A 26,610-nucleotide genomic window follows, 5' to 3' on the forward strand; every position below is an offset into this window, starting at 1 on the left:
ACACTGATTATCTCCTCATCATGGCTCCTGTTAGTGGGTGGGATATATTACACAAGTGAAGATTTTGTCCTCAAAGTTGATGTGTTAGAAGCAGGAAAAATGGGCAAGTGTAAGGATTTGAGTTTGACAAAGGGCCAAATTGTGATGGCTAGAAGACTGGATCAGAGCATCTCCAAAACTGCAGCAAATGACCCATACAGTCATCCTGCATCCGCACCTTATCTAACTTTCCTACATCAAACTTCCAGATACTCAAAATAGGGACTCTGTATGTCTACTGTCAATTGTACACTATGCTATTGCAGAGATTGAACATTATGTCTATCTATCTATCTATCTATCTATCTATCTATCTATCTATCTATCTATCTATCTATCTATCTATCTATCTATCTATCATTATTCATTCTTAAATATTTTTTAAATTCACATCATTGTTATAGGACATTTAATTATTTACTGCTTTCTCTGGGAGATGAATATCAGTATAAGTTTATATAAACCTTTAGCCTCAATTGTAGAAACAGTAATATATTAGACTGTGCATACGAAACATTGCAGCTAGAGCTGCTGTTATAGGAAATGAATCACAATCTGACCAACTAACAGTAGATTAAAAAATAATTATGAATGAATAATGATAGATAGATAGATAGATAGATAGATAGATAGATAGATAGATAGATAGATAGATAGATAGATTATTCATCCCAAAGGGAAATTTACAACAGTACACAATACAGTAGTAGCTCCATTTAAAACAAAGAAATAAATACAGCAGTATGCTTCTAAGAGGAGGTGTGTCTAGTGCTTTGATGGACAATATACAGTACATAGTATGTCATAAGGATTATGATAACATATTATTTTAATACATTTTCTAATCCAGTCCACAGGTTTGAGGAGGGGAACGAACATTGTGTGAGCTTTACACTAAAACATCATGGTATGTTAAAACTCATAACTGCAAGCAAAAGACACTCTCTAGGACCATGAGGAGGGGTCTTTATTATCCTTCTTTGGTAGGTTATGAGAAGCTGTCTTGCCTGAATGGAAGCCATGAACCGTATGAATCTGTACAAGAAAGTAACCAAAACTTGACAACAGATCATAAAAGTGTAAGTAATAACTTCTCCTTTTATTGATCTGGTTATTAAAAATAAAAGCTTTTACAGTTTCTTATATTAAGTTTTTAGTTTCAGTTTATGTGTCGTGACGCAGAAGCAAATTCTTTAGTCAGTACTAGATGCTGATCATTTTGATGTTTATTATTAATCATGTTACCTGTAGGCAGGTACCTACATATGACGTAATAACTTTTCTTTGTATGTTAATATGAACACCAGCGTTTGTTTGGATTTCTCCAAGTTTAAGCAAACTGCAAATGAATAGCAATCCCTGACAAATGGCAACAAGAAATCCATTTTGTATTGTTGCTCTGTTTACTATTATATTCTGTCTCTAATACTGCTCTCTGCACTTGTATAAGTTTGCAGTTTACATTGGTATGTTAAGTGTTTACAACTTTATGAGTTCCGGTCACTAGGTCCACCAGAGGGCAGCCTTGGACACCTTTTGAACTTCTTTTCATTTTGTTTTTACTTTTCCCCATGATCATGCTCACCTGCTTTGTATTGGATCATTAGGCACGTTTATCATAATTTAGAATAAAGAAATGTTAGTGTTAACAGTATATATCCTAAAAATAAGTGAGCAGATATCCGAAGACCCTAAAACAATTTCTGATTTTGTGGAAAAGCTATACTGAGTCTGAACACAATAGTAGCCAAAGTTCAAATTTTCTTTCATATCTAAAAAATGTTGCACAAGGTGTTAACGCAACATGGAAAGACGTTTGTGATCAAGATATATCCTTGGAAGAATTAAAAAAAAAACATTAGTAAGTTAAAAGATAATAAATCCCCAGGGAATGATGGCCTAACAGGTGAATTTTTTTTAAGGTATTCCAGGATTACATTTCTGAGTTTTTATTATTGGTTTTTAAGGAAGCTATAGAAGCCGAAAGGCTTCCCCCATCTATGTGTCAAGGCTTAATTGCATTGTTACCTCAACCCAATAAGGATTGCCGGCTTCTTGACAACTGTAGGCCTATAACATGAATTAATAATGATGCAAAATTATTGGCTCACATCTTTGCACAAAGAATAAAGTTATTCTTAGATACAATCATTGATGGCTTTATGCAAGGACAACATTTTAGCAATAATATTAGCTTAGATTTAATTGATTATAAGGATTACATAACTGATAACAGTTACATTTTAATTATTTACACTTTATTTATTGATGTAAATAAAGCCTTTGATACTGTAAAACATTTTTTTTTATTTGATTTATTAGATTTTCTTGGTTTTGGTCAATACTTTACAAGGGAGAATAGTTCAGTTGAAATTCCATGGAGAACAACTCGTTCATTGAGCATTTCTCGAGGGACATCCTGCGGCTCCCTTTCCATTTCTTTTAGTTATACTAACAATGGCTTTACATTTTCATAATGACTCTTTTCATGGCATCATTCAAGATTCAAGAAGCTTTATTGTCATTTCAACCACATATAGCTGACGCAGTACATAGTGAAATGAAACAACGTTTCTCCAGGACCTGGTGCTACATAAACATACAACAACAAAGTTCAACATAAAAACAACACCACAGAGCTAGGACAGAAGATTGTCATTACCCACGTAAAGTGCACAGTGTGCAGCTAGGTGCAAACAGCATAGACAAGACAGTGCAAAAGACAATAAATACAAGAAAGACAACACAAAAGAACACAGGACACTTAGCGCTGAAAAGAAAGAAAGGAACGTGTACTGGAATGTAAGTGAAATAAGATAAGATAAAGTGAAATGATGTAAAAAAAAGTATTGTGCAAAAAAAATTGTGCAAAAATACACAGCAGCGGTTGAGGTAGTGCAATAAGTATGAACAATATAAATTGTGTGTGTGCGTGTTCACACAGTCAAGAGAGAGTGTGTGTATCTGTGTGTGAGAGAGACAGAGAGTTGATATACAGTTCAGTCCTGAGTGAGAGTGTGTGTGTGTGCGTGTGTGTGTGTGAGAGAGTGTAGAACAGTTCAGTCCTGGGTGTTGAGCAGCCTGATGGCTTGAGAAAAGAAACTGTTACACAGTCTGGTTGTGAGGGCCCGAATGCTCCGGTACCTCTTTCCAGATGGCAGGAGGGTGAAGAGTGTGTGTGAGGGGTGTGTGGGGTCAGCCACAATGCTGTTGGCTTTGCGGATGCAGCGTGCGGTGTAAATGTCTGTGATAGAGGGGAGAGAGACTCCGATGATCTTCTCAGCTGTCCTCACTATCCGCTGAAGGGTCTTGCGATCTGAGACGGTGCAGTTCCCAAACCAGGCAGTGATGCAGCTGCTCAGGACGCTCTCGATGGTCCCTCTGTAGAACACAGTCAGGATGGGGGAAGGGAGATGGGCTTTCCTCAGCCTCCTCAGGAAGTAGAGGCGCTGCTGGGCTTTCTTGGTGATGGAGCTGGTGTTGAGTGACCAGGTGAAGTTCTCCACCAGATGGACACCAAGGAATTTGGTGCTCTTGACGATCTCCACCGAGGATCCGTCGATGGACAGCGGAGAGTGGTCACTCTGTGCTCTCCTGAAGTCAACAACCATCTCTTTGGTCTTGTCAACGTTCAGGGAGAGGTTGTTGGCTCTGCACCAGGCTGTTAGATGTTGCACCTCCTCTCTGTATGCTGACTCGTCGTTCTTGCTGATGAGACCCACCACGGTCGTGTCATCGTCGAACTTGACGATGTGGTTGGAGCTGTGCACTGCTGCACAGTCGTGAGTCAGCAGAGTGAACAGCAATGGACTGAGCACACAGCCCTGAGGTGCTCCAGTGCTCAGTGTGGTGGTGCTGGAGATACTGCTCCCGATCTGGACTGACTGAGGTCTCCCAGTCAGGAAATCCAGGATCCAGTTGCAGAGAGAGGTGTTCAGGCCCAGGAGACTCAGCTTCTCAATCAGCTGCTGAGGGATGATTGTGTTGAATGCTGAACTGAAATCTATGAACAGCATTCGAACGTAGGAGTCTTTACAGTCCAGGTGTGTGAGGGCCAGTTGGAGGGTTGTGGTGATGGCGTCGTCCATGGAGCGGTTAGGGCGATACGCAAACTGCAAGGGGTCCAGCGAAGGTGGTAGCTGTGACTTGATGTGCCTCATGACGAGCCTCTCGAAGCATTTCATCACGATTGGTGTGAGTGCGACGGGACGGTAGTCATTGAGGCAGGAAACCGTAGACTTCTTTGGCACAGGGACGATGGTCGTTGTCTTGAGGCACGTAGGGATGATGGAGCTGCTCAGCGAGATGTTGAAGATGTCAGTGAAGACATCTGCTAGCTGCTCTGCACATTATTTATAATATAAATATTATAAATAATATAATAATATAATAATATTATAATATTATTTATATTATATATATTATTATATATTATATATTATATATTATATATATATTATATATTATATTATATATATTATAATATTATTTATAATAATAAATCATTATTATTATAGAGTGCCTTAATATATTTTCTCAAGTGTCAGGCTTATCTTTAAATATCACAAATGTACCCTTTTCCACTTAAAGACAATGGTATTCCTTATACCAAATTTGAAGGTATTCCAAGTAAATTATCTTGGTATCAATATTTGTGAAGATTGGTCAAACAGAGTACAATCAAATTTCCAACCCCTTATGTTGAAAATGAAAAAGAAATTTGATATGTGGGTCATGAAGGATTTATCACTCAAATGTAGGATTCTGTACCAAAACCTTTTCTTAAAAAAATGGATTCAACTCTGTTTAATTTCATATTAAGAACATATAAATCATATGAAAGAAAGATCATAAAAAGAACAAGCCTCACTATTTAAACAGAACGCATGTTGTATGTAGTTTGGGGCAGCATGGTGGCTTAGTGTTTAGCACTGTTGCCTCACAGCAAGAAGTTCCTGGCTTTGAATCCCAGGTTCGAACAGGCAGGGGCCTTTCTGTGTGGAGTTCCCCCCCTGCCTGCGTGGTTGTCTGTCTATATGTAGCCCTATGATGGACTGGCGACCGGCCTTTCGCCGAATTGTGCTGGGATAGGCTCCAGCAGATCCCTGTGATCCTAATTAGGAATAAAGCGGGTATAGAAAATGGATGGTTTTATGCATTTATTTTATGTAATTCATATAATCAAGGAGGTTTGAATGTAATTCTAAGTCTTATTTTGGAAAAAGTAGGAGATATAGAGTTTCTTTTGAAGTGTGATTTTGAGATCAACAGTCTGCCCATTCAGTTATCTAATTTTCATAGACAGGCTTAAAATAAATATCTGCCCTAACATCCTCCTTTGCCCCTTTATGTTAGTTACAATCTGGAACTGGATGAAATGGATATAATCAGGATATTAGAGCAATTATATGTTTTTTTTATAAGCAAACCTCAATTGATAGTTTTCCGAAATTTTGTCCTGGGTGTGTGTTCATAACTCCTTAGACTTTATGATGATGTTCATTTACGTTTCTCTAACATATTCAGGGGCCTTTCAGAAACAGCTGCACACAGCACTAAGTGCACACAGGTCAACTGTGTTCAGTAATCATGTGACTTTAGGTCGTTAACTGCCCCCAACCCAGCCCCCCTTTATCCCCCAACCCCCCCATCTCAGACATGCTTCTATATTATGGCCTATTGTTATAAAATAAAATCCCTGTTAAGTCTAATTCAGCTCCAGGTTATTACACTACAATAAGTGGAACAGATCAACAGGGTGAACAGTTTAATTTGTATCCATTGAAAATCTTTGTAATTGTACAAGTTATATTTGGATTAACTTTTTGTGTTTTGCTTCTAGGAACAGAAATCAATCTTCTCTTCCACAATTCTCAAATAACAACGTTTTGACTGAAATATAAAAGTGAATGTTACATGGCAGATGTAATAAATATTGGCTCTAATACAGCCATGGCAAGTGGATCCTCACCAAAGGCTCCAGGTTAGATATCTTTCAGAATATTTTGATTTTTTGTGCATAATGATATTTGCACTTTGAGGGGAAAAAAAATGAATTGTCCACCATCTTTTTTAATGTCTGTCATGTTTTTGTCCATCTTCTCTTACAGAGTGCAGGATTATACTGCTGGGAAAAGCTGGAGCTGGAAAGAACAGAGTAGCCGGAGTCATCCTGGGAGACAAAACGCTGAATGAAGAGAGTGAAGAGTGTCTTGTACATGAAGGTGAACAGGAAGGAAGGAGGACCTGCATAGTGAACACACCAGGATGGAAGAGAATTTCTACAGAGTGCACTACAGAGAATATAAAAAATGAAATCATCCGAAGTGTGACACTTTGTCCTCCAGGTCCCCATGCTCTGATTCTGGTGATACCCATAAACACTTATGATGAATTATCTATAAATGAACTTGAATCAGCAAGTCGACACATGGAGCTGCTCTCTGAGAGAGTCTGGAATCACACTATGGTGCTTTTCTTGTGTGAAGGAGATGTGGAGGAATCCACAATCCAAAAACACATTCGGGAAACAGAGAAACTCCTGGAAAAGTACAAAGGCAGACACTATGTTATGCGGCTGAGTGAATCTGAAACCCAGGTCCGAGGGTTACTTAAAGAGATTGACAGCATAGTGGAAGAAAATGCTGGTGATTTCTTCCTGCCACAGGTTTACTATGAAGTGATGCGGAGCAAAATGTCATGCAAAGAAGATACACAGAAGAAAACAAATAAACAGCAGAGTGAAGAAAATGTAGAAGAGAAAGATGTGCTTAGGCAGAGACGTGGAAGCCTCCAAGGGGCACGTCCTAGTAGTAAGTATAACTTCATAAACATGTTCAGTTTAATACAGAATTCATGACACTGACTCCAGGTCAAAAAGATTATTTTAGTGGAATATGTCAAGGAATACATTTCTCTGCTGTCTATACTATGTTTTTTCCACAGTGACTACACAATCAGAAGATTCAGAAAGTCAAAGAGACAGAACTGAGGCCAAAAAGAACATGAATCAGGACCAGTTGCCATGGAATTATCTCAAACCAGTAGTAGTGATCCTAATGTCCTTCATGGGTGCTCTTCTAGGCTCAGTGGCAGGAGGCCAGTATGGATCAATGGGGGCAGTTTTGGGGATTGCCATTGGATTTGTTTCAGTACTGCTCATCAGTTTGTGGCTGGTCAGTCTAGTATGATAATCAAGATCTAGAAGTAAAAACAGGAATCTGACACTACAGTGTGCACAGCTTGTCTGAACTACCACAGGCTTTCTGAAGGGTTTCTCAGAATCAGCTTTATTACCAAGTATTTCAATTTATTTTTTTTATAGCGCTTTTAACAATGGATATTGTCTCAAAGCAGCTTTACAGAAACAGGGACCAGTGCAAAACTGGCAGTTTGAGGTAGGAAGGTAAGAAAAGATTCGGATGCAGTATGACTGTCTGGATCGTGTGTGTTAACAGTGTACTCTCACACAGTGTACTCAAAATATGGACTCTGTACGTCTTCTGAACAGAAACTGCAGAGACTAAACATTATGTCTCTGCATCACGTGTGAAGTGTGTGTGTGTGTGTGTGTGTTGCTACTACAGTAATAAATCGATATTCTATTACACTTACACTTAGTCATACACTTGCGGATGTAATATCTAACATTTCATTAGAGACATTTTGGCCAATCTAGCGTGCAATTGGCAGTTATTTACACATCAGTTTGAAAGAATTTTTTTGTAAATATTATCATTGTATATTAAGAACACAGACTTTTGATTAAAATGTCTTTTGTAATTTTAATTTTTTTTTTGTATATTTCATTTATGCATTTATTGTTGGAGCTGGTGATGCTTAAAATTTGTACTTTGATGTAACAGGTGATGTCGTTTTTTACATGAAAAACTAATAAATAGTTTATTACAGTTCATTGCTATGTACCTGTACTTTGAAATATCTATCTATCTATCTATCTATCTATCTATCTATCTATCTATCTATCTATCTATCTATCTATCTATCTATCTATCTATCTATCTATCATTATTCATTCACATTTTTTTTTTTAATTGATACCGCTGTTATAGGACATTTAATTATTTACTGCTTTCTCTGGGAGATGAATATCAGATTAAATTTATATAAACCTTTGGCTTCAATTGTAGAAACAGTAATATATTAGACTGAGCATGTTAATAAAAACATTGCAGCTAGAGCTGCTGTTATAGGAAATGAATCAGATCAACTAATAGTACAGCAGTAGCTCCATTTAAAACAAAGAAATAAATGCAGAACCTTCTAAAAGGATGCGTGTCTAGTGTTTGATGGACAATATACACCCCTCAGTCATAACATTATGACCGCAGACAGGTGAAGTGAATAACACTGCTTATCTCCTGTTAGTGGGTGGGGTATATTATTCAGCAAGTGAACATTTTGTCTCAAAGTTGATGTGTTAGAAGCAAGTGGACAAGCGTAAGGATTTGAGCGAGTTTGACGAAGGGCCAAATTGTGATGGCTAGACGACTGGATCAGAGCGTCTCCAAAACTGCAGCTCTTGTGGGGTGTTCCCGGTCTGCAGTGGTCAGTATCTATCAAAAGTGGTCCAAGGAAGGAACAGTGGTGTCCTATTTTTCCTAAGAATGCTTAAACTTGATTTATGTGATTTATGGGGCTTCAATTTCTAAACTACTAGATGCCCTGTGAATCATTCTGGCAAGAAAGTCACACAAAAATGCACCAGCGCCATCTACAGGACAGATCTAGAAGCTTAACAAACTGAAAGTGCATTCTCTTTAAAGAATTAAATTCCCCAGCAGGTCAAGTCATTTACATGATACTGAAAATAGAAATAGCAAAGTTGAGGATGAGGCAGTGAGGGAGGCTTTTTAGAGGACTGAATAAACATGTTAAATAGGAGCGTGGGCATTTGTGACTGTTGTATTTCTTTATCATTAATAAATTGCTGAAACTGTGCCATCACAGTGTAATAATCTTCAAAGAAAGTGAACAGATTATTACATTGTTTACCATATCAATGATTTATCATATCAATATTCACACACATTTTTCATTTGTTTTTGTGGAACTTCCACCATACAAATCTGTCAATACTCTGTTACTACAGAAACAATAATCTATTACAACAATGGACATTGTCTCAAAGCAGCTTTACAGAAACAGAGACCAGTGCAAAACTGGCAGTTTGAGGTAGGAAGGTAAGAAAAGGTGCAAATGCAGTATGACTGTCTGGATCGTGTGTGTTAACAGTGTACTCTCACACACTGTACTCAAAATAGGGACTCTGTACGTCTTCTGAACAGAAACTGCAGAGACTAAACATTATGTCTCTGCATCATGTGTGAAGTGTGTGTGTGTGTGTTTTGCTACTACAGTAGTAGAATCACAGTCTGAGCCGGTCAAACTAGTAGATCATCCTTGCCAGTTTATATGAGCTTCTGAATTAATACTACACTGTATACAAGATATTTTCAAGAAAATAACAGCAGGGCAATTTAAATATCTCCGACATTTATTGATCGGCTTGTTGAGTAATAAAGGAGCTAGAAAATAACAAAGCAGTTCGGATTCTGAAGATGCTCTACCAGTTTGATGAGACTGGTCTGTGATGGTGGAATAGTGGCTTATTGGATTGGTTAACAACAATGTTAATATTCTTCATTTATTAATGTATGATCAACTCTACAAGTTATCAAGAAACGTAATTGTTTTTTTAAATAATAGTACAACAAATGACCCTTGTGCTGTATTGGCAATAGAAATATGTTGAGCCAGGCAATGTGATTTTCCAAAGGACTGTTACAAGTAAGACTTGTAAGCTATTGTAGCATCACTCTTTAATGAATTACAGTCGTTACTCAACTTCAACTTCATTGAAACTTTTATTTGCCCCCAAATAATTTAAAATAACGTGCATTTTTATCATTAAAAAAAAAACACTTGTTGGCATGACATCTATAAACATGTTAACTGCCTGTGTCCTTTTTTCACAATATCTATCTCCTGCAGGTATTGCATCTGAGAAAAAACAAGGTAGTACATGGCATTTATTGTTTCCATTATTTATTTCTTAAATAACTCAAAGTAAATAAATAAACATTCATAATTATTTGTAAAATGATTTTTCAAAAGGCTCATGATGTCCCGTTGTGGTGTTTTGTGGTTAGTTGGTTTCCTGTTTTATTTTGAAAGTATTACTTATCTTGTGTATCTGTTTTTGATTGGCTTCATGGAACACATGGGACGTGTCACTTTGTCACTATTTGTGGCTAAAGAAAAGCTATAAGATGTGATGTTTTGAGTTGATGTGAGGATCATGGCTTTCTACAGTTCTGTGCAGTGTTTATCAGTTGTTTGATGGCGCTGCGCAATATCAATCACTGCTTACACTTCATGCTCCATAAGTAACCTTTTTTGTTTACATGTTATTGTTTTCTCCTGTGTCTCGTCTGCATCCTTGTGTCTTTCTCTATTGTTTGTCTGTGCGCAATTTTTTAAAATCTCTTCCTATTTGTAGTAATCACTTGCCTTGTGGGGAAAGAAAGAGGTTATGCAGAGTCTTGCAGGGCAGAGATACCGTAGTTTGAGTTTGTTGTTCGAACCTTTTTTAATGTTTTAAATTTACAGCTGTGACAACCAGTGTTTGGCTTTTTGCAGATAAGTCAAGATCACTGAAACGAAGAGCTGATATGACCAGTGACAACAGAGAAATTGGACTCAAAGCCGGACTTAAAGACTCAAAATCTTTTTCCATGTCCACACAGCAAACCTGTCCTAAGTGCACCCCAAAACTTACGAAGACATATCAGGGATGCACACAACTATGACACTACAGCTATGAAATTTATTGATGCAAGGAACAGAATTTGTCACTTCAAAATATGACCATAGTCTCATAGTCTCTTTTCCCAATTCATGTAATCAAGTCAACTAATCCAGCAAACACTGACTGTGAGGTAGAGAATTGTCGCCGATTTATGCAGATTGCTTGGTCTTCTGGAAATCCTCGAATTGAATGTGTACACCTTGAAAGAACCTAGAATGCCAAGTCATATGTAAAGCCTGCAGAACTACAGTGTACCTCACTGAAGGACACGCTGAGCAAAGGACTAATGTCCTCAAAGTGGACTGTCAAATGTGAACAACTTAACGCTGCAAAATAACCATGGAATTGATTGTCATTCCAGTATTTTTTGGAGACGAAGGATACTCTGAATGGTGGTATTTTTTCTTTCAGTGTTCACCAATAAAACAGACAGCTGGTGTCAGTTTGGGAGAACAAGAGTGACATTTGATGCAGTGGTAGGACAGTGGACCTGTCAGTGTCAAGGAGCTGGAAGATCACACCGTTGTGTACATTGCACAATGGGAATGTTTTGGATTTTTCAGTCCTCAGGCACCTTAGAGTCCACCTCAAATATTCAAGTAGAGGACACTGACGATTTGGAGACTCACATGGTTAAAAGCAGCATCGTGTTCAAGCCACACAATATGGACATAAAAAAAAAAAAAAAAAATCTCTGTGTTATGACAGAATACCTTTCAAAATAAAAACGCATCATTCCAGACCTGCAGGAATTACAGTTAAAGCTGAGGACTCGGGAGGAAGAACCACCACAATGTTTTGCTCCCTCACCCATTTGATAATGTAAGTCAAATAATCCACAAGACAAACCCAACAAGTCAGCTCAAAACACTTCATCATAGCTCCAAAGAATAAATCCCATAAATCAACAACATTAATCCAAAAGCATACAGGTTCACAGGAGTCCATGAAAAAACAAAACAAAAAGTCAATACTTCCAAAAAGTAACTCCAATTGGTCCAAAGTAAATCCTTAAGGCATTCAAAAAAGCAATTGTCAAGAAATTGTCAAAACAAGGAACTATTCCAGATACAGAAAGTTATTTAAGGAGAAGTCCATAAAACAGAGCATGAAGCTGACCTAGACTTGGTCAAGGCACAGGACACACTGAACAAAGTACTTGGGAAAAGGGTGACTTACATACACAAACCTAAACAAAGTTCTGTTGGAATTAGTAACAGAATTGATTGTAGGTAGTGCTGACTCTCTGCTTCTGTGTAAGGGTGTGTGTTTGTCATGCCTTTGTAACTGTTACATTTCCTTTGCAGTTTGAACTTTTAAAGGCTCTGATCCAGATATGATTTCTGACAAAGACCTGAAGGTAGGCATTGTAAAGGCATGGTCAGATCTGGACAAGTCACTAAAGGTGGAAGGACTGATATCAGGTTTGGATATAGTGACATTGGTCAATAATATCACACACATTTAAACATAGGGTATCAGCTAATTTTTTTTGTGCATTTTCAACTAATCGGAACAACTGTGACAAACCCATACTGTACACCTGTTCATCACTCCACGTTGGCACCATGGATGGGACAGAACACCTGAGTTGGACACATACTCCCAAAAAGGAGGTCAAAAAGGCTATGTACAAAAGAAACCCAGATGACGTCAAGCATCACCCGACACAGATAAATGAAGACTTAATACACAAAATCACTGAATCAACGAAGGTATACATTGAGCTAATCTTACTCAGTATACTGTGACTGCATATACATACCCCTCCATGTCTAAATATATAAATATTCTTGTCATTTTTTCATTATATTTTTGCCATGTGTAATAAACATATGTAGTGTTTGTTTTAAATGTCTCTTCTCAATTTACATCCTCAGGATCTCCAGGATGCTTGCTATGCTACTTTTTTTCTATTATCCTACTATTTTTTTTTAAAAAACCTTGTAATAACTTGAATGTGTGTTTTTTTCCCCTGTTGTTTAGGTGGAGTCCTTCATTTCTCTTGTGTACATGGTGTTGTGTACTATCTAAACTTTCTCTTCTGGATGGAGTCAGCACGAGACCATACAGATGGGCTGCTAAGTTTTAAGCACTTTCCAACCTCTTACATTTCTGATGTAGCAGGACAGGTTGCATGCCACACCAACAATTGCACTAAGTAGCCAAAAACACGATGGAAGACTCCCCAACCTCGGAAAATACAAAGCTGGCAGGCAACATGCAATTACAGGTTGATTTGAACTGGGTGAAGAACCTGAAGTCCCTGCCTATGTCCTCTATGACCTTTTTACACCAAGATTGACATAAATATAATGATACATTTTTATATTACAGTATGGTTCTCTGGCCCATTTTGATTTAATTTTGTGGCACCGAGAATGGTCAGACCGTGGAGGCAGTCAGTGACCAGGTTGTGCAACGGATCCCTGTAGGTCCTTTATTAATTTTCTTTAAAAATGTTGAACAAAACACATCTGCTCCTAATCAGGGCTCCTACCTGATTTTATTGTGGTTTTGTAGGTCTCAGACAAAATATTCCTCCCTAAAATTGTGGGTGGTCACTCTCCCGAGAGGCGGAACCATTTCTTTCTTCGGCTAAGCACCATTATTTAGAGTTTCATTTTATATTGTTTGGCTTGAATAGAATTGCACGGATGTCTGTATGACATTTTTGACAGAAGTGGTTTTGCTCTTTGCCTATGTTAAATAATGCAGATACAGCAAAAGCCATAACCTTGACTTACATGTAAACTTTGTCACTTGAGCTAAAACTTTTGGAATGGAAGGATGACAGATATATTTCTTGGCAGGTTTTTGACTTCATTGCAAGATTACACTTTAACAGATTACAATCTATGATTCACTTGGAATTCATACAACAGTTAATAATAGTGACAACAGGAAATGGAACAGACCTGAATATAATGCCTCAGATTAAAGCGGATATATTATAATGCAGTGTTATATACAACACAGTGAACCGGGGAAGACTTCAGGGTGGATCAAAGCCAACATAACAAACAGAAACAGGATAGGAACTACACAAAAGACAAGAAACGAACAAAAAGACAATTTCATTCCCTAACCTCCCTTACCAAGAAAATCAGAGACAAAAACCCACACTCCCCAATGAAAAAATGGCAGTCACACCCCCTACAACCGGATATATACACAGTGTAAACCGAAAATCAACACAGGGCACAGATCAGACTCAAAGTCAAGGCAAGCGAGGATCGAAACCGGATTAACAGAAGCAAAAACACGACGCGGAACCACACACACACACCAAATGCAAAGTGAGCGATCAAGCTCCTATTTCAGTTTTCCTGCATTGCCCTGTTAGCAGAACAAACTGTTTCTATGGTAATGCAGATATTTCATCAATCCCATTTATGTGACTGTCACAATGTCAATTTTTGCTTTTACTTTACAGAATCCACACACTACCACACACCGGTGGCAGAGGAAAGAGCTGTGGTGTTGAACAGGAGACTGCCATTGGAGATATGGTCCTGGCAATCAATACCATCACACTGCATGAAATCCAGGCAGCAGTGATTGCAGATCAGGGAGCACTTAGAAAATATAAATGTCTTATGAGTATTTCAACTCCATTTTGTACGTTTTTTATTTATTTATTTTTGATATTTCCACCCATAAGTTTCTGAGATTGAACCGTGTAATTTCATATTGATAGCTGTGTTTTGTATTTTGTTGTCCAATGTGGAATGACTGAATAAATATCAATGACCTATGACTAGTTCTAGTGTCTGGTGGAAATGTTTGCTTTTGTTGCATGTGTTTAAAGTGCTGGAGCATTTTGCGAACAAAATTTGTCACTTTGGCCACTGAAGAAGAGCAGTTCATAGAACACATGCGAAAAGTTGTAATGGTGGAGCTTCAGAAAAATAAAAATAAAAAATGACAGTACATATACATTACTTTACATGTGGCAGTTTTATGATATCAAAATCTCTGATATTTAAACAAATCATTTTCTACAGGCATTTGCAAGCTTACACTGGCCCTGGAGAGCTCTGCTGCAATCGATTCCTGGTTAGATGATGTCCTCAGGAACTGAATGAGCGCCTCATAGACCAGCTGGACATGAGCTGCGTCCTGTTAAATTAAAACAAAAAGGAATATGGATCTATAACTCACTTTGTCTACAGTGTTCAACATGGCTACTTATTTTAACCCCTAACCAGAAGCAGTATATAAGCCTAAGCATGTCCTGTTTTCCATTAAAGATACAAAGATGATATAACACATAGCCTGAATTTTCAACTACTGCATACATGTTCATTATGTACATTTTATTTTAATATTTTTCTTAAAAATTTCCTTCATTCATAACAGACTGTGATTGTTATAAAACAGAAAATTAGCTATCGATATGAGAAAAGGTTCACCTGGTTGTTAGCTGCTGCCAGTCGCATCACAATCTTGTTTTGATTAAGGATGCAGGCTAACATAGTCTGAACATAAGACAGCACACAATATAAGTTAAAGCAGAGTGGACTTTACCTGTGCAATAACAGCAGCTACACAAAGGTTTTACTCACAGAAAATGCCTGGCGGAGAGCAGGCAGCTTCAAGCCAATGTCAGTCACCTCTCTGTCTGAAAGTTGGCAGCTAAGGAACAATTTACAGATAAATAACACCATTACACCATTAAACTGGGAAGAGGATTGTACCTAATAAAGGGCACCTCCATCTCCTCAGGGGTAAATCTCTCCTCACACTCCTGCAAGGCAAATTAGCAATGAAGCATTAAAACTCACACAGTACATTTTACAGACTCCTATCCAGGGGAATAGCGTGTATGTGTAGATACACATAAGTTTGGAAACACAGAATTAACTCAGAGTTGCCCCGTGAACTATGAGGATAGTAAACATCTTCCTTTAGCCAAGTGTCGGTGTCCACCTGCCCATCTTCAAACACATGCAGGTATGTGCAGGTCACCTTCTTAAAGGTGTGCTGATAATTATAAATAAATAAATAAATAAATAAATAAATAAATAAATAAATAAATAAATAAAGATGATTAAAATATATATTATTAAATATTCTTAAAATACATATTTAAAAATATATATAGATACTGAATAAATAATAACTAGTGTAATAAACTTACCACATAATCCTCCAGTGCCACAACGACAGATGTGTTCTACAGAAGGACCATCGAGAGCATCCTGAGCAGCTGCATCACTGCCTGGTTTGGGAACTGCACCGTCTCGGATCGCAAGACCCTTCAGCGGATAGTGAGGACAGCTGAAAAGATCATCGGAGTCTCTCTTCCCTCTATCACAGACATTTACACCGCACGCTGCATCCGCAAAGCCAACAGCATTGTGGCTGACCCCACACACCCCTCACACACACTCTTCACCCTCCTGCCATATGGAAAGAGGTACCGGAGCATTCGGGCCCTCACAACCAGACTGTGTAACAGTTTCTTTCCTCAAGCCATCAGGCTGCTCAACACCCAGGACTGAACTGTACAAAACTCTCTCTCACACACACACACACACACACCCTCTCTCTCTCTCTCTCTCTCTCTCACCTGTGTGGACACACACACACATAATTTATATTGCTCAATACTTAATGCACTACCTCAACCCTTGTGTTTATTTCATCTGCTGCTATATTTATATTTATGTTTATTTCTATTTGCACTACCTCAACCGCTGCTACTGTATTTTTGCACAATACATGTTGTCAGGCCACTATATATATATATGTTACAATCATATATGTTATTAGTTAGATGGTTTTTTCTACAGTTTCTCAAAGTTGTACATCATTTCATTTTATTTCATTTCATTTACATTTCATTGCACGTTCTTTTTCTTTTTTTGGTGCTAAGTGTCCAGTGTTTTTGTGTGGTCTTTTGTACTTATTGTTTTTGCAGTGTCTTGTCTTTGCTCTGTTTTATGTGGCTTGGACAAACTTCTGTCCTAGCTCTGTTTTTTTTTTTTTTGAGTTTAAACTATATGTTGTATGTTTATGTAGGGAGAAACGTCCTGGAGAAACGTTGTTTCATTTCACTATGTACTGCGTCAGCTATATGTGGTCGAAATGACAATAAAGCTTCTTGAATCTTGAATCTTGAATCTTGATTCCACGCGGTTACAGCAAATGTATTCCGTAACCCTCCCAGATACGCTCTTAAAAGAACAATTGAAAATGAACACAATTAGTTACTGTAATTAACAAAAGATTTGTGATGCCATAACGAATAATCCCTTACCTTAATGCCAGTAAAACAATCCTCAATACTGGTATCATGAGGGAATCCCTGCAAATGCACAGCAAAATCAGCTGAAACTCAAGAATCATTAATGTCAATTCCCTTCATCAGAGTAATTAAGCCTGTAATTACCATGTGGTTCAAGTAGCAGGTCTTGGTGGTACTAAACCAGCAGACCACACTCTCCGGACCCCTTATCATCCTGAGGTAGTAGGTCTACTGACTAGAAATACAAAAACAAAACTAAACATTAGAACTTGTAACTAAGTAGAGCATAAAGTAGAGCATAAAGATCATAAGTGCTTCTTATAGCAGTTTCATACTAACACATCTAACGTTCTGTCACAAAAAAAAGCCCCACAACCTTGTAAACTGCAGCGATTGGCTTTAGTAAATAAATGAATGGTTTGTTTACCAGAACGAAAGCTGAAGGGTCATCGTGAGATGAGGTGAACACACAAGCACACAAAATATAATGTTAATCACTGCAGTTAACAACATTTTGTAATGCCACAATGACTGGTGTCCTTAAAATGAGAGAATTCCTGCAAATAACATTTAGATAAAGCTCAACATCTACAGCTGTATCTCACCAGCACTGGGAGGATCTGGGAGGTCCACAAGTGTTTCTTATTCTAGCAGTTTCATACAAACACATCTAACATTCTGTCACATGGACAATCCAGCGATCATCTTTCTTTAATAAGTTGTGCGTTTGGTTAGCAGAATGTCAGCTGAAGTGTCATGGTGAAATTCGGCGTGCTGCCTGACCCGTCAAGGGATAGACTCCACTAAATCCCTGAAGGTGTGCTGTTGTATCTGGATCCAAGATGTTAGCAGCAGATCCTTTAAGTCCTGTAAGTTGTGAGGTGTGACCTCCATGGATCGGACATGTTTGTCCGGAACATCCCACAGATGCTGGATTAGATTGAGATCTGGGGAATTTAGAGGCCAAGTCAACACCTCAAACTCACTGTGCTCATCAAACCATTCCTGAAACATTTTTGCTTTGTAGCACGGCGCATTATCCTGGCCAGACTAATACTAGACATGCTAAGGCTAACATTTTGAGTTAACTCACTCCGAATGGTCTGATTTCAGAACAGGTGTTCAGTTCAATTCAATTCAATTCAATTTATTTTGTATAGTGCCTTTTACAATGAACATTGTCTCAAAGCAGCTTTACGAAAGAAGAGAAATGGAGAAAGGGGAGGTGAAAAAAATGAAAATAATAATTAACTAAATAACTAGAAATAAAAATAAATTAATGATTAAATTATTAAACTATTTTATGCCTAATGAGCAAGCCTGTGGCGACGGTGGCAAGGAAAAACTCCCTGGGATGATATGAGGAAGAAACCTTGAGCGGAACCAGGCTCAGAAGGGAACCCATCCTCATTTGGGTGACAGTAAACAGTAAATAATGTAACTGTAACTGATTAATGTCCTTTCTACAACAGCAATCAATGGAGGAACTATTAGGTCACTGTGTTCAGCTTCAGAACATGTTTTATTAAACCTTCACACGGACACAGGGACTTGTAGGAAACATTTATGTAAGTTAAGTATTTCTGAACTCAGCAAAATTTCCACACAACAGTGTTAGAATATTTTACCAAATAGTTTACGGATATATGTAAGAGATGCGACTCTAAGAGTGTTTATTTCCTCCACAGTTGGATTTCTGTAACACCAGGACCGACAAGATAGATACCTGTGCTGGAGACTTACCTGTGTAATGTACAATACCAAACATCATTTAAGATGATTGTTTAGTACTTACTCAGTATAAATAAATATCTCTCTATATATGAAGAGAGTTTACCTCCACTGTTCACTGACTTGTAAGAAGTGATTTATTGCATTTTATGGCGCCATCTAAAGGAACAAGAACATAAGTCCTGGTTCTTCAAAGGTAGTATGAATCTAGCGAGTAAGAAACCAAATTCAGCCATGTGTACTAGGGTGTACTTAACTTCACTGAATAACCTTTGAGTATGAACGCTAAAAATGGAAATCTGTGAAGAATCTGGTTTTGTTTCTGAGCATACAGTTATACTCAGAGGAGTTAATACAGGCATCGCTCCCAAGGAGGTGCAGAAAGCATTCGCAGTCCTAGACGGCGTCGAGAAAAATGACCTCTGTAGTGGTTTAAAACGTGTCTAATATCTTTCTGTGTCCATTTCGAAGTCCCTGCCTGCACTCAATGCACAGTACATCGATAGCAGGACTTCACAGGAAAAAAACAGATTCACAGGAAAAAAAGGTTCAAATTCAGTCAATATTTCAGTATTTAGTAACTAATGCTTTGGTGTGTGATCTTATTCTGCTTTACATAATAAAATAAACTATGAAAAAGGAATTTTATTTGGTGACGGGTCAAATATCAGCAATAAAAGTTGAGCTATTGGGTTATTGGGTTGCTTTATAACATCAGTAACATTAATATAGACTGCTGCTCAAGAGTTACTGATTATGTTAGCTTACTTACTTAAGATAATGGCAGATTTATTCACATGCACAATAAAATCCTTCAATGGTGAGAGCTAACATTAGATTCATATTAAAGAAAATGGCCATTATGATGACCACAAGACATGCTGACCTCTACATTTTCACAAATATGATGCTGAATTCTTGTAAGATGAAATGGTATGTTACTGAGGCAGAGCAGGTATCTGAATATGAATTCTTCTGTTCTACAACTTAAAACAAGTCCTGTAGGTCAGGCCACAGGCCATGGATGGGCAGGTGGCGGGATGTGGTCAGGGTTTTCTTCCATTGTAGGCTTCAGTATTTCAGGCTGTGATACTGCAGTGTTAATGCTCTATTGAACCGTTGTGCTTGCTGCATTTAATACAAGTAAGGAGAGATGTGTAATAATATATTTAAGTAAAATACAGAGATTGGAAAAAGATACTTAAGTACAGTAACAAATTATATTTACTTCGTTACAGCCTACCACTGAACACAAGCATGCCTAATACTCTCTCTCTCTCTCTCTCTCTCTCTCTAGAGGTTTCAGTGTTCCTGACCACTTCTGTCCATTCTGATAAGTTGCTCAAAGGCTCCGGGTTAAACACTTGACCATATAGCGTATAATTATTCAAAGGAAATGATTACAATCACATGTGAGGGATGAGAAATGAAGCTGCTTTGTGACAATGTCCACTGTTAATAGCACTAAAATTAAATTGAATTAATACTCCTGCATCTTTTCAGTGGACAACGGAGAGGATGGAAGGAGTAAACCTACAGGAGGTGACGGCTTTTCTGGACGGATCCACATTCGAAGATCACGAGGAGAGATTAATGAAGAGCCTGAAACACATCTAAAATCTTCTAAATGTAAACTTGCTGGTGCTGTTAATTTGTAGGTTCTCAGATGTTTAATCATAGAAGAGACAGACCAGAACCTGAGAAGCACTTTGAGCAGGATAAACTACGTTTAAAAAACCTTCAGGATTGTTAGAGATGTTGTGTTTTATTTATTTATTTATTTTGGAGCCCAGGCGGCATGGTGGCTTAGTGGTTATGTTTGCCTCACACTTCCAGCGTCCTGGGTTCAAGGTTTCGCTCCCGCTCACTGTGTGTGTGGAGTTTGCATGTTCTCCCCATGCTTGGTGGGTTTCCTCTGGGTGCTCCGGTTTCTTCCCACAGTCCAAAGACATGCTTCTAGGCTGATTGGAGTCTCTAAATTGACCGTTGTGTGTGTGATTGCGTGAGTAAATGAGTGTGTGTGTGTGCCCTGCGATGGGTTGGCACTCCGTCCAGGGTGTATCCTGCCTTGATGCCCAATGACTCCTGAGATAGCCACAGGCTCCCCGTGACCTGATGATAAGTGGTACAGACAATGAAAACAAAAAATTTATTTGAAAAGGTTTAAGAGCATGAAATATCTGTTTCAGTCTATTCTTCAGTACATGAGTGAATAATTCCAGATGAATTTCTTTCTGAGGGTTGAGAAGGGAGTGAAAATGTGAGGGCAGTGATTTTGTACACTGGTCAGATGTCTTTACAAATCCAGACTCCAGACGTGGGAGAACAGATTATTAACACAACTCAAATGTCTACTTAGAAAACTCTTGCTTGTGAGTAGTTGCCATAGAGAATTTTAAAAAAAGAGAGTGTGACGTGTAATAGAATTCAGAACGCGAATCAGAATGAATCGTCAGCACGTTCGAGAATGTTGTTATAGCAACGGAGCGCAGCGGGTCACTTCATAGCGCAAAAAAACACCGAGGAGGATCGCAGCAAAGAAAAGACGCTGAAAAAGTCTTGTAGCATTTCTGCTTTATTTGCTTTATTTTAAAACGATAGATAGACCATCTTTTTATGAAAAGCTCTGAAATGACGAGCAGCCTGAAAATGAGTGAGTAAATAAACAAAAATGAACAAAGAACCGAAGAGAAAAGGACAAAAAATGGTTAAATGTTAAAACGGCAGCTCAACACCGACTTCTAAAACTTCCTAGTGCTCCATATATATTACTCATTTACTGATTTTTAACACGTTAAGGTTGAAAAAGTGCAATTTTAGACTTATTTGAATATGAAACGCGTTTATTTCAGGTTTTAACACCGGATACAGAACAACGGAGAAGGCTGAAGCTGATGCCGAGATGGAAAGTGTCCTCACGTCTCTCGACGAACAGCTGAGTGAGTAAAAAAACTTGTAGTAAATGTCACTTAACCACCTTTGGACGACGCAGTGACCAACTTTACTTCAAGTCTTTTAGCCTCGCATACAACCGATTAGGTTTTCTTCATTTTCAGCTCAAAAAACTCAACAACTCCTTCTCTCTCAGTAACGAGTGAGAGTATATTCACAGCAGTAACCACACAGTGACACCTAGTGGTCATTCCAGGAAGCATTTTCCAGTGCTAATGGATGGATGAGAATAATATTTAGCTCAGGATACCACAAAACTGACATGGACAATGTTAATGAGATCAGTGCTTGAAGGTAACTGCTGAGAGAAGCTGGAAAATAAAATAAATAAATTTTGTGTCATGTAACATTCCAGAAGAAGTCTTGTTTGTAAAAGCAATCTCTCACACTCTAAACTAAACTGCACACTTCTTCTTCTTCTTCTTTCGACTTTTCCCTTCAGGGGTCACCACAGTGAATCATCTCTCTCCACCTCTCCTTATCTTCTGCATCCTCAACACTTGCACCCACTAGCTTCATATCCTCATTTATTCCATCCATATACCTCCTCTTTGGTCTTCCTCTTTGCCCCCTCCTGGCAGCTCCATGTCCAACATTCTCCTACTAATATACTCACTCTCCCTCCTCTGGACATGTCCAAACCATCCTAATCTGGCCTCCCTAACTTTGTCCCCCAAACGTCCAACATGAGCTGTCCCTCTGATGTACTCGTTCCTAATCCTGTCCAACCTTGTCACTCCCAAAGAGAACCTCAACATCTTCAGCTCTGCTACCTCCAGCTCTGACTCCTGTCTCTTCCTCAGTGACACTGCCTCTAAACCATACAGCATGGCCGCTCTCACCACTGTCTTGTACACCTTCCCCTTGATTCTCGCTGATATTTTTCCATCACACAGAACTCCCGACACCTTTCTCCACTAAACTAAACTGCACACAATCCCTGCAAACATCAACTACTCAAAGAAATAAGGAACTAAACTAACGAGCATAAAAAATAAATACAAACAAGTTTAAAAAAAAACACTAAATTCATCGTTTATTGATAAAAAAAAAGTATTATTAATGATCAAAAATGTCAATAATGGTATTGTTTAAGACATTTCCTAATCAGGGAATAAATATAAAAATATAAATAATAATGAAGTTTATCTGTGTCAATGAATGTAGTTTCTTTATATCACTTTATATCAGATTTTAATTGTGAACCATGATTTTTTTTTTCTGAAGTAGATGAGGAAACCAAGACTCAGGCTGTTGCTGAGGAAAGTAGCTTCCAAGAAAAGAAGAAGAATAAAAAGACCAGGAGAGGGACACGAGGAGGAAGAAAGATGAAAGTCCAGGTCAACAAAGCAGGTATGAAAATTAATATCATGTCATGATGTCAGTAATGTACCTGGAGATCTGCTGATATTAAATTAATGAGCAATTGATATGAAACATTTTATCTGTATCAATGAAAACAATCTAAACATTACACCACATTTAAAATGCCAATGCTAATTAATGCTAATTCTTTTTTTCAAAAGTAGATGAGGCTGAAACCTTGGTTCAGGTTCAAGCTGAGGCTGAATCTGTAGAACCAGTGAACAGCAAATCTGCTGTGGAAATCCCCAGCAATGAAAAGAAAAAGAAAAGGAGGATGAGAGGGAAGAGAGGCGGGAAAAAAAAGAGGCTTCGGTCCAAAAAAGCAGGTATGAATATTACTATCATGTCATGATGTCAGTAATGTACTTGGAGATCTGCTGATATTAAATTAATGATGAGTTGAAGTAAAAAATTTTATCTGTGTCGATTAATACAATCTAAACGTTACATTATATTTAAAAAGAGAATAATGTTTTTTTAAAGGAGATGAGGCTCAAGCTGAAGTTGAGGCTCAAGCTGAAGTTGAGGCTGAAGCTGAAGCCGAAGCTGGTGTTGAAGCCGAGGCTGAAGTGAAAGCCGAGACCGAAGCAGTTGATGCTGAGGCTGAGGGCGAGAAGGAAGCTGAGACCGAGTCTGGTGCTGAGGCTCAAGTTGGGCTTGATGCTGAAGCTGAGGCTGAAGCTGAGGCTCAATTTGAATTTGATGCTGAAGCTGAGGCTGAAGCTGAGGCTCAAGTTGAGTTTGATGCTGAAGCTGAGGCTGAAGCTGAGGCTCAAGTTGAGTTTGATGCTGAAGCTGAGGCTCAAGTTGAGTTTGATGCTGAAGCTGAGGCTGAAGCTGAGGCTCAAGTTGAGTTTGATGCTGAAGCTGAGGCTCAAGTTGAGTTTGATGCTGAAGCTGAGGCTGAAGCTGAGGCTCAATTTGAGTTTGATGCTGAAGCTGAAGCTCAAGTTGAGTTTGATGCTGAAGCTGAGGCTGAAGCTGAGGCTCAAGTTGGGTTTGATGCTGAAGCTGAGGCTGACGCTCCAGCAAGCACCAGCAGTAAAAAGATGAAGAAGAGACGGACCAAAGAAGGACTGGAGGCAGAAGAAAAAAGAAAGCCCAGGTTAACAAAGCAGGTATGAATATTAATATCATGTCATGATGTCAGTAATGTACCTGGAGATCTGCAACATTTTATCTGTGTCGATTAAACATTACATCATATTGAAAAAGCTAATCAAGATTTTATTTATTTTATTTTTTTAAAGTGGATGAGGCTGAAAACATGGTTCAGGAAGAAGCTGGGGCTGAAGCAATAGGAAGCAAGCCAGAAGATGCTCAACCAGAGTGTAGAAAATAAAAAAATTACCTTTTATATTATAAAAAAGCTTTTATATTAAACGTTTAAAGATTGATTGTTAAAATGCTGTTACTGTTGAATAAAAACATGACTGATGTTAAATTTCAATCGGCTCAATAATGGCTTTCATTTCCACCGGAGTTACTGCACAGCTCTCCATACCTACTGCTCATAGATCACTTCTTAAGCAGGGAATTCCTAAAGATTAATAAAAAAAACTATCATTTTAATAAGAACAGCTTAAGTAAAAAAATGTGAAAATTGTGCTATTCACAGTGAACCTCCTTTATGTTAATCCATCCGAGTGTCCCACACATTCATCTCATCAACCTCAGGATCAGACTTTACTGTCTAAGTACGAGGGTTTGTGTTGAATTCTGTGAAACAACACACACACACACTATAATAATTATTAAAAACTCTATTCAATAAACTTTCCATGAGGAGTGATTATTTCTGCACATGCACCTAGTCGTCTAACAGGAAGGTGGTCAGTTTTAACCTTTTTAAGGCAGCAGGACCAGATGGCGTCATGGCTCGGCTCCTTACGGCCTGCACTTGGCAGTGGCACCGGTGTTCAGGGGGATATTCGACCTCTCCCTGAAACTAATCCCCATGTTAAAAGAACACCGCACTACTCTTCCTGTCCTGAAGAATCTCGACAGTGTCTTTACCACCTTAGATCATTCACAGACATTCAACTGAACTGAAAATGGAGGAAAAATTTCATGGGGCTCCAACAATATGATAAATGTATGTAGCTCGTGTACGTTGGTTTCTTCCTTCAGGATCATGGTGTAACACATAACAGTACAAGACGTGACCTTTGTTTGCAGTTGATATGAAAAATAGTAGTACAGCATTGCTTCATCCAGGCTGAGCCACATGACAGAGCAGGTTTAACTTCTAAACTTTAGGCTTTTCTTGAATGGTCTTTTTAGGAAGCACTTTCTCTTTAAGTAAATGTGAATTTCTTGAGACCATAGCTCCTCGACGTGTAGCATCTCCTTTTCAAGGCTGTCTTAAACACATGTGGGCTACGTAATGATAAAACATATATAAAGGAAGCATCAATAAATAGCAAATACACAAAGAACAAATACACAAAAACAAACAAACAGGCCACAGCCATCAGGGAATACTCTTTCCATGAAAGGGTGTAGATGGTCTGCACCAGTGCTTAGGTGGGTGGTATGTGTCAAAGTAACATCCACATGGATGGCAGGACCCAAGGTTTCCCAGCAGAACATTACCCAAAGCATGACACTGCCTCTGCTGGCTTGCTTTTTTCCCATAGTGCATCCTGGTGCCATGTGTTCCCCAGGTAAGCGACACACACACACACGGCCATCTATGTAATGTAAGAAAACATGATTCATCAGACCAGGTCACCTTCTTCCATTGCTCCGTGGTTCAGTTCTGATTCTCATGTGCCCATTGTTGGCACTTTGGCGGTGTACAGGGGTCAGTATGGGCAGCCTGACTGGTCTGCGGCTGTGAAGCCTCATAGGCAACAAACTGTGATACACTGTGTATTCTGACACCTTTCTATTAGAACCAGCATTAACTTCTTCAGCAATTTGAGCAGCAGTAGCTCGTCTGTTGGATCAGATCACACGGGCCAGCCTTCACTCCCCACGTGCATCAATGAGCCTTGGCCGCCCATGACCCTGTCACCAGTTCACCACTTTTCTTTCCTTGGACCACTTTTGATCGATACTGACCACTGCTGACCGGGAACACCCCACAAGAGCTGCAGTTTTGGAGACGCTCTGATCCAGTCGTCTAGCCATCACAGTTTGGCCCACTTTGTCTAGTCCCTTTACTGGATCCTGTGCAACATTCATGTCCAACAACTGTGCAGGCACCACCTTGTGAAGCAAGACTATAATCCAGTGCTGCTCTGTTCTGCTTCCACTAGTCCTTACTGGAATTTCTTAATTTCTCCAGATGGTTCTTTATAGATGTAGGTGGTTCCGCTAGCAGGTGTTGCAGTGATGAGTTCAGGAAACTGTGCATGCCTACCTGTGAACAAAAGAGGAAAAGAAAGAAAGAAGAAGAAGAAGAAGAAGAAGAAGAAGAAGAAGAAAGACAAAT

The 26,610-nt window shown here is 38.6% G+C and overlaps 3 protein-coding genes across 5 annotated transcripts; all 3 read left to right on the plus strand.

Moving 5' to 3' along the window:
- The first annotated feature begins 1,004 nt into the window (after positions 1-1,004).
- On the plus strand, positions 1,005-7,929 carry LOC131361147 (GTPase IMAP family member 4-like). The gene is made up of 4 exons (XM_058402079.1): positions 1,005-1,118; positions 5,882-6,022; positions 6,150-6,851; positions 6,985-7,929. The coding sequence occupies exons 2-4, from the start codon at positions 5,956-5,958 to the stop codon at positions 7,227-7,229; spliced, it is 1,014 nt and encodes a 337-aa protein (XP_058258062.1). The 5' UTR covers positions 1,005-1,118; positions 5,882-5,955; the 3' UTR covers positions 7,230-7,929.
- A 2,672-nt stretch (positions 7,930-10,601) lies between these two features.
- Positions 10,602-12,417, plus strand: si:ch211-10d23.5 (uncharacterized protein LOC556599 homolog). Its single transcript, XM_058403282.1, is given in 3 exon segments — positions 10,602-11,099; positions 11,260-11,692; positions 12,178-12,417. Coding segments are annotated over 2 exon segments (414 nt in total). The 5' UTR covers positions 10,602-11,021; the 3' UTR covers positions 11,596-11,692; positions 12,178-12,417.
- Positions 12,418-21,033: 8,616 nt separating this feature from the next.
- On the plus strand, positions 21,034-24,610 carry LOC131362063 (retinitis pigmentosa 1-like 1 protein). Of its 3 annotated transcripts, none has more exons than XM_058403796.1 (6): positions 21,034-21,507; positions 21,707-21,793; positions 23,034-23,159; positions 23,336-23,497; positions 23,655-24,289; positions 24,422-24,610. In XM_058403796.1, the coding sequence occupies exons 1-6, from the start codon at positions 21,471-21,473 to the stop codon at positions 24,470-24,472; spliced, it is 1,098 nt and encodes a 365-aa protein (XP_058259779.1). In that variant the 5' UTR covers positions 21,034-21,470; the 3' UTR covers positions 24,473-24,610. The 3 variants fall into 3 exon arrangements, with proteins under 3 accessions (XP_058259779.1, XP_058259777.1, XP_058259778.1); XM_058403794.1 differs by having other exon boundaries at positions 23,333-23,497; positions 24,422-24,600; XM_058403795.1 differs by having other exon boundaries at positions 23,037-23,159; positions 23,333-23,497; positions 24,422-24,595.
- The last annotated feature ends 2,000 nt before the right edge of the window (positions 24,611-26,610 follow it).

Source organism: Hemibagrus wyckioides, linkage group LG11 (assembly GCF_019097595.1).
Source record: "Hemibagrus wyckioides isolate EC202008001 linkage group LG11, SWU_Hwy_1.0, whole genome shotgun sequence".
NCBI classification, from domain to species: domain Eukaryota; kingdom Metazoa; phylum Chordata; class Actinopteri; order Siluriformes; family Bagridae; genus Hemibagrus; species Hemibagrus wyckioides.

Bases quoted from the DNA above. Each gene is read 5' to 3' on its own strand.
- LOC131361147 (XM_058402079.1), top strand. From the start codon at position 5,956: ATGGCAGATGTAATAAATATTGGCTCTAATACAGCCATGGCAAGTGGA. The intron at 6,023-6,149 runs GTTAGATATCTT...CTTCTCTTACAG, and splicing joins ATCCTCACCAAAGGCTCCAG to AGTGCAGGATTATACTGCTG. The intron at 6,852-6,984 runs GTAAGTATAACT...TTTTTTCCACAG, and splicing joins CCAAGGGGCACGTCCTAGTA to TGACTACACAATCAGAAGAT.
- LOC131362063 (XM_058403794.1), top strand. From the start codon at position 21,471: ATGAAAAGCTCTGAAATGACGAGCAGCCTGAAAATGA. The intron at 23,160-23,332 runs GTATGAAAATTA...TTTTTTCAAAAG, and splicing joins AGTCCAGGTCAACAAAGCAG to TAGATGAGGCTGAAACCTTG. The intron at 24,290-24,421 runs GTATGAATATTA...ATTTTTTTAAAG, and splicing joins AGCCCAGGTTAACAAAGCAG to TGGATGAGGCTGAAAACATG.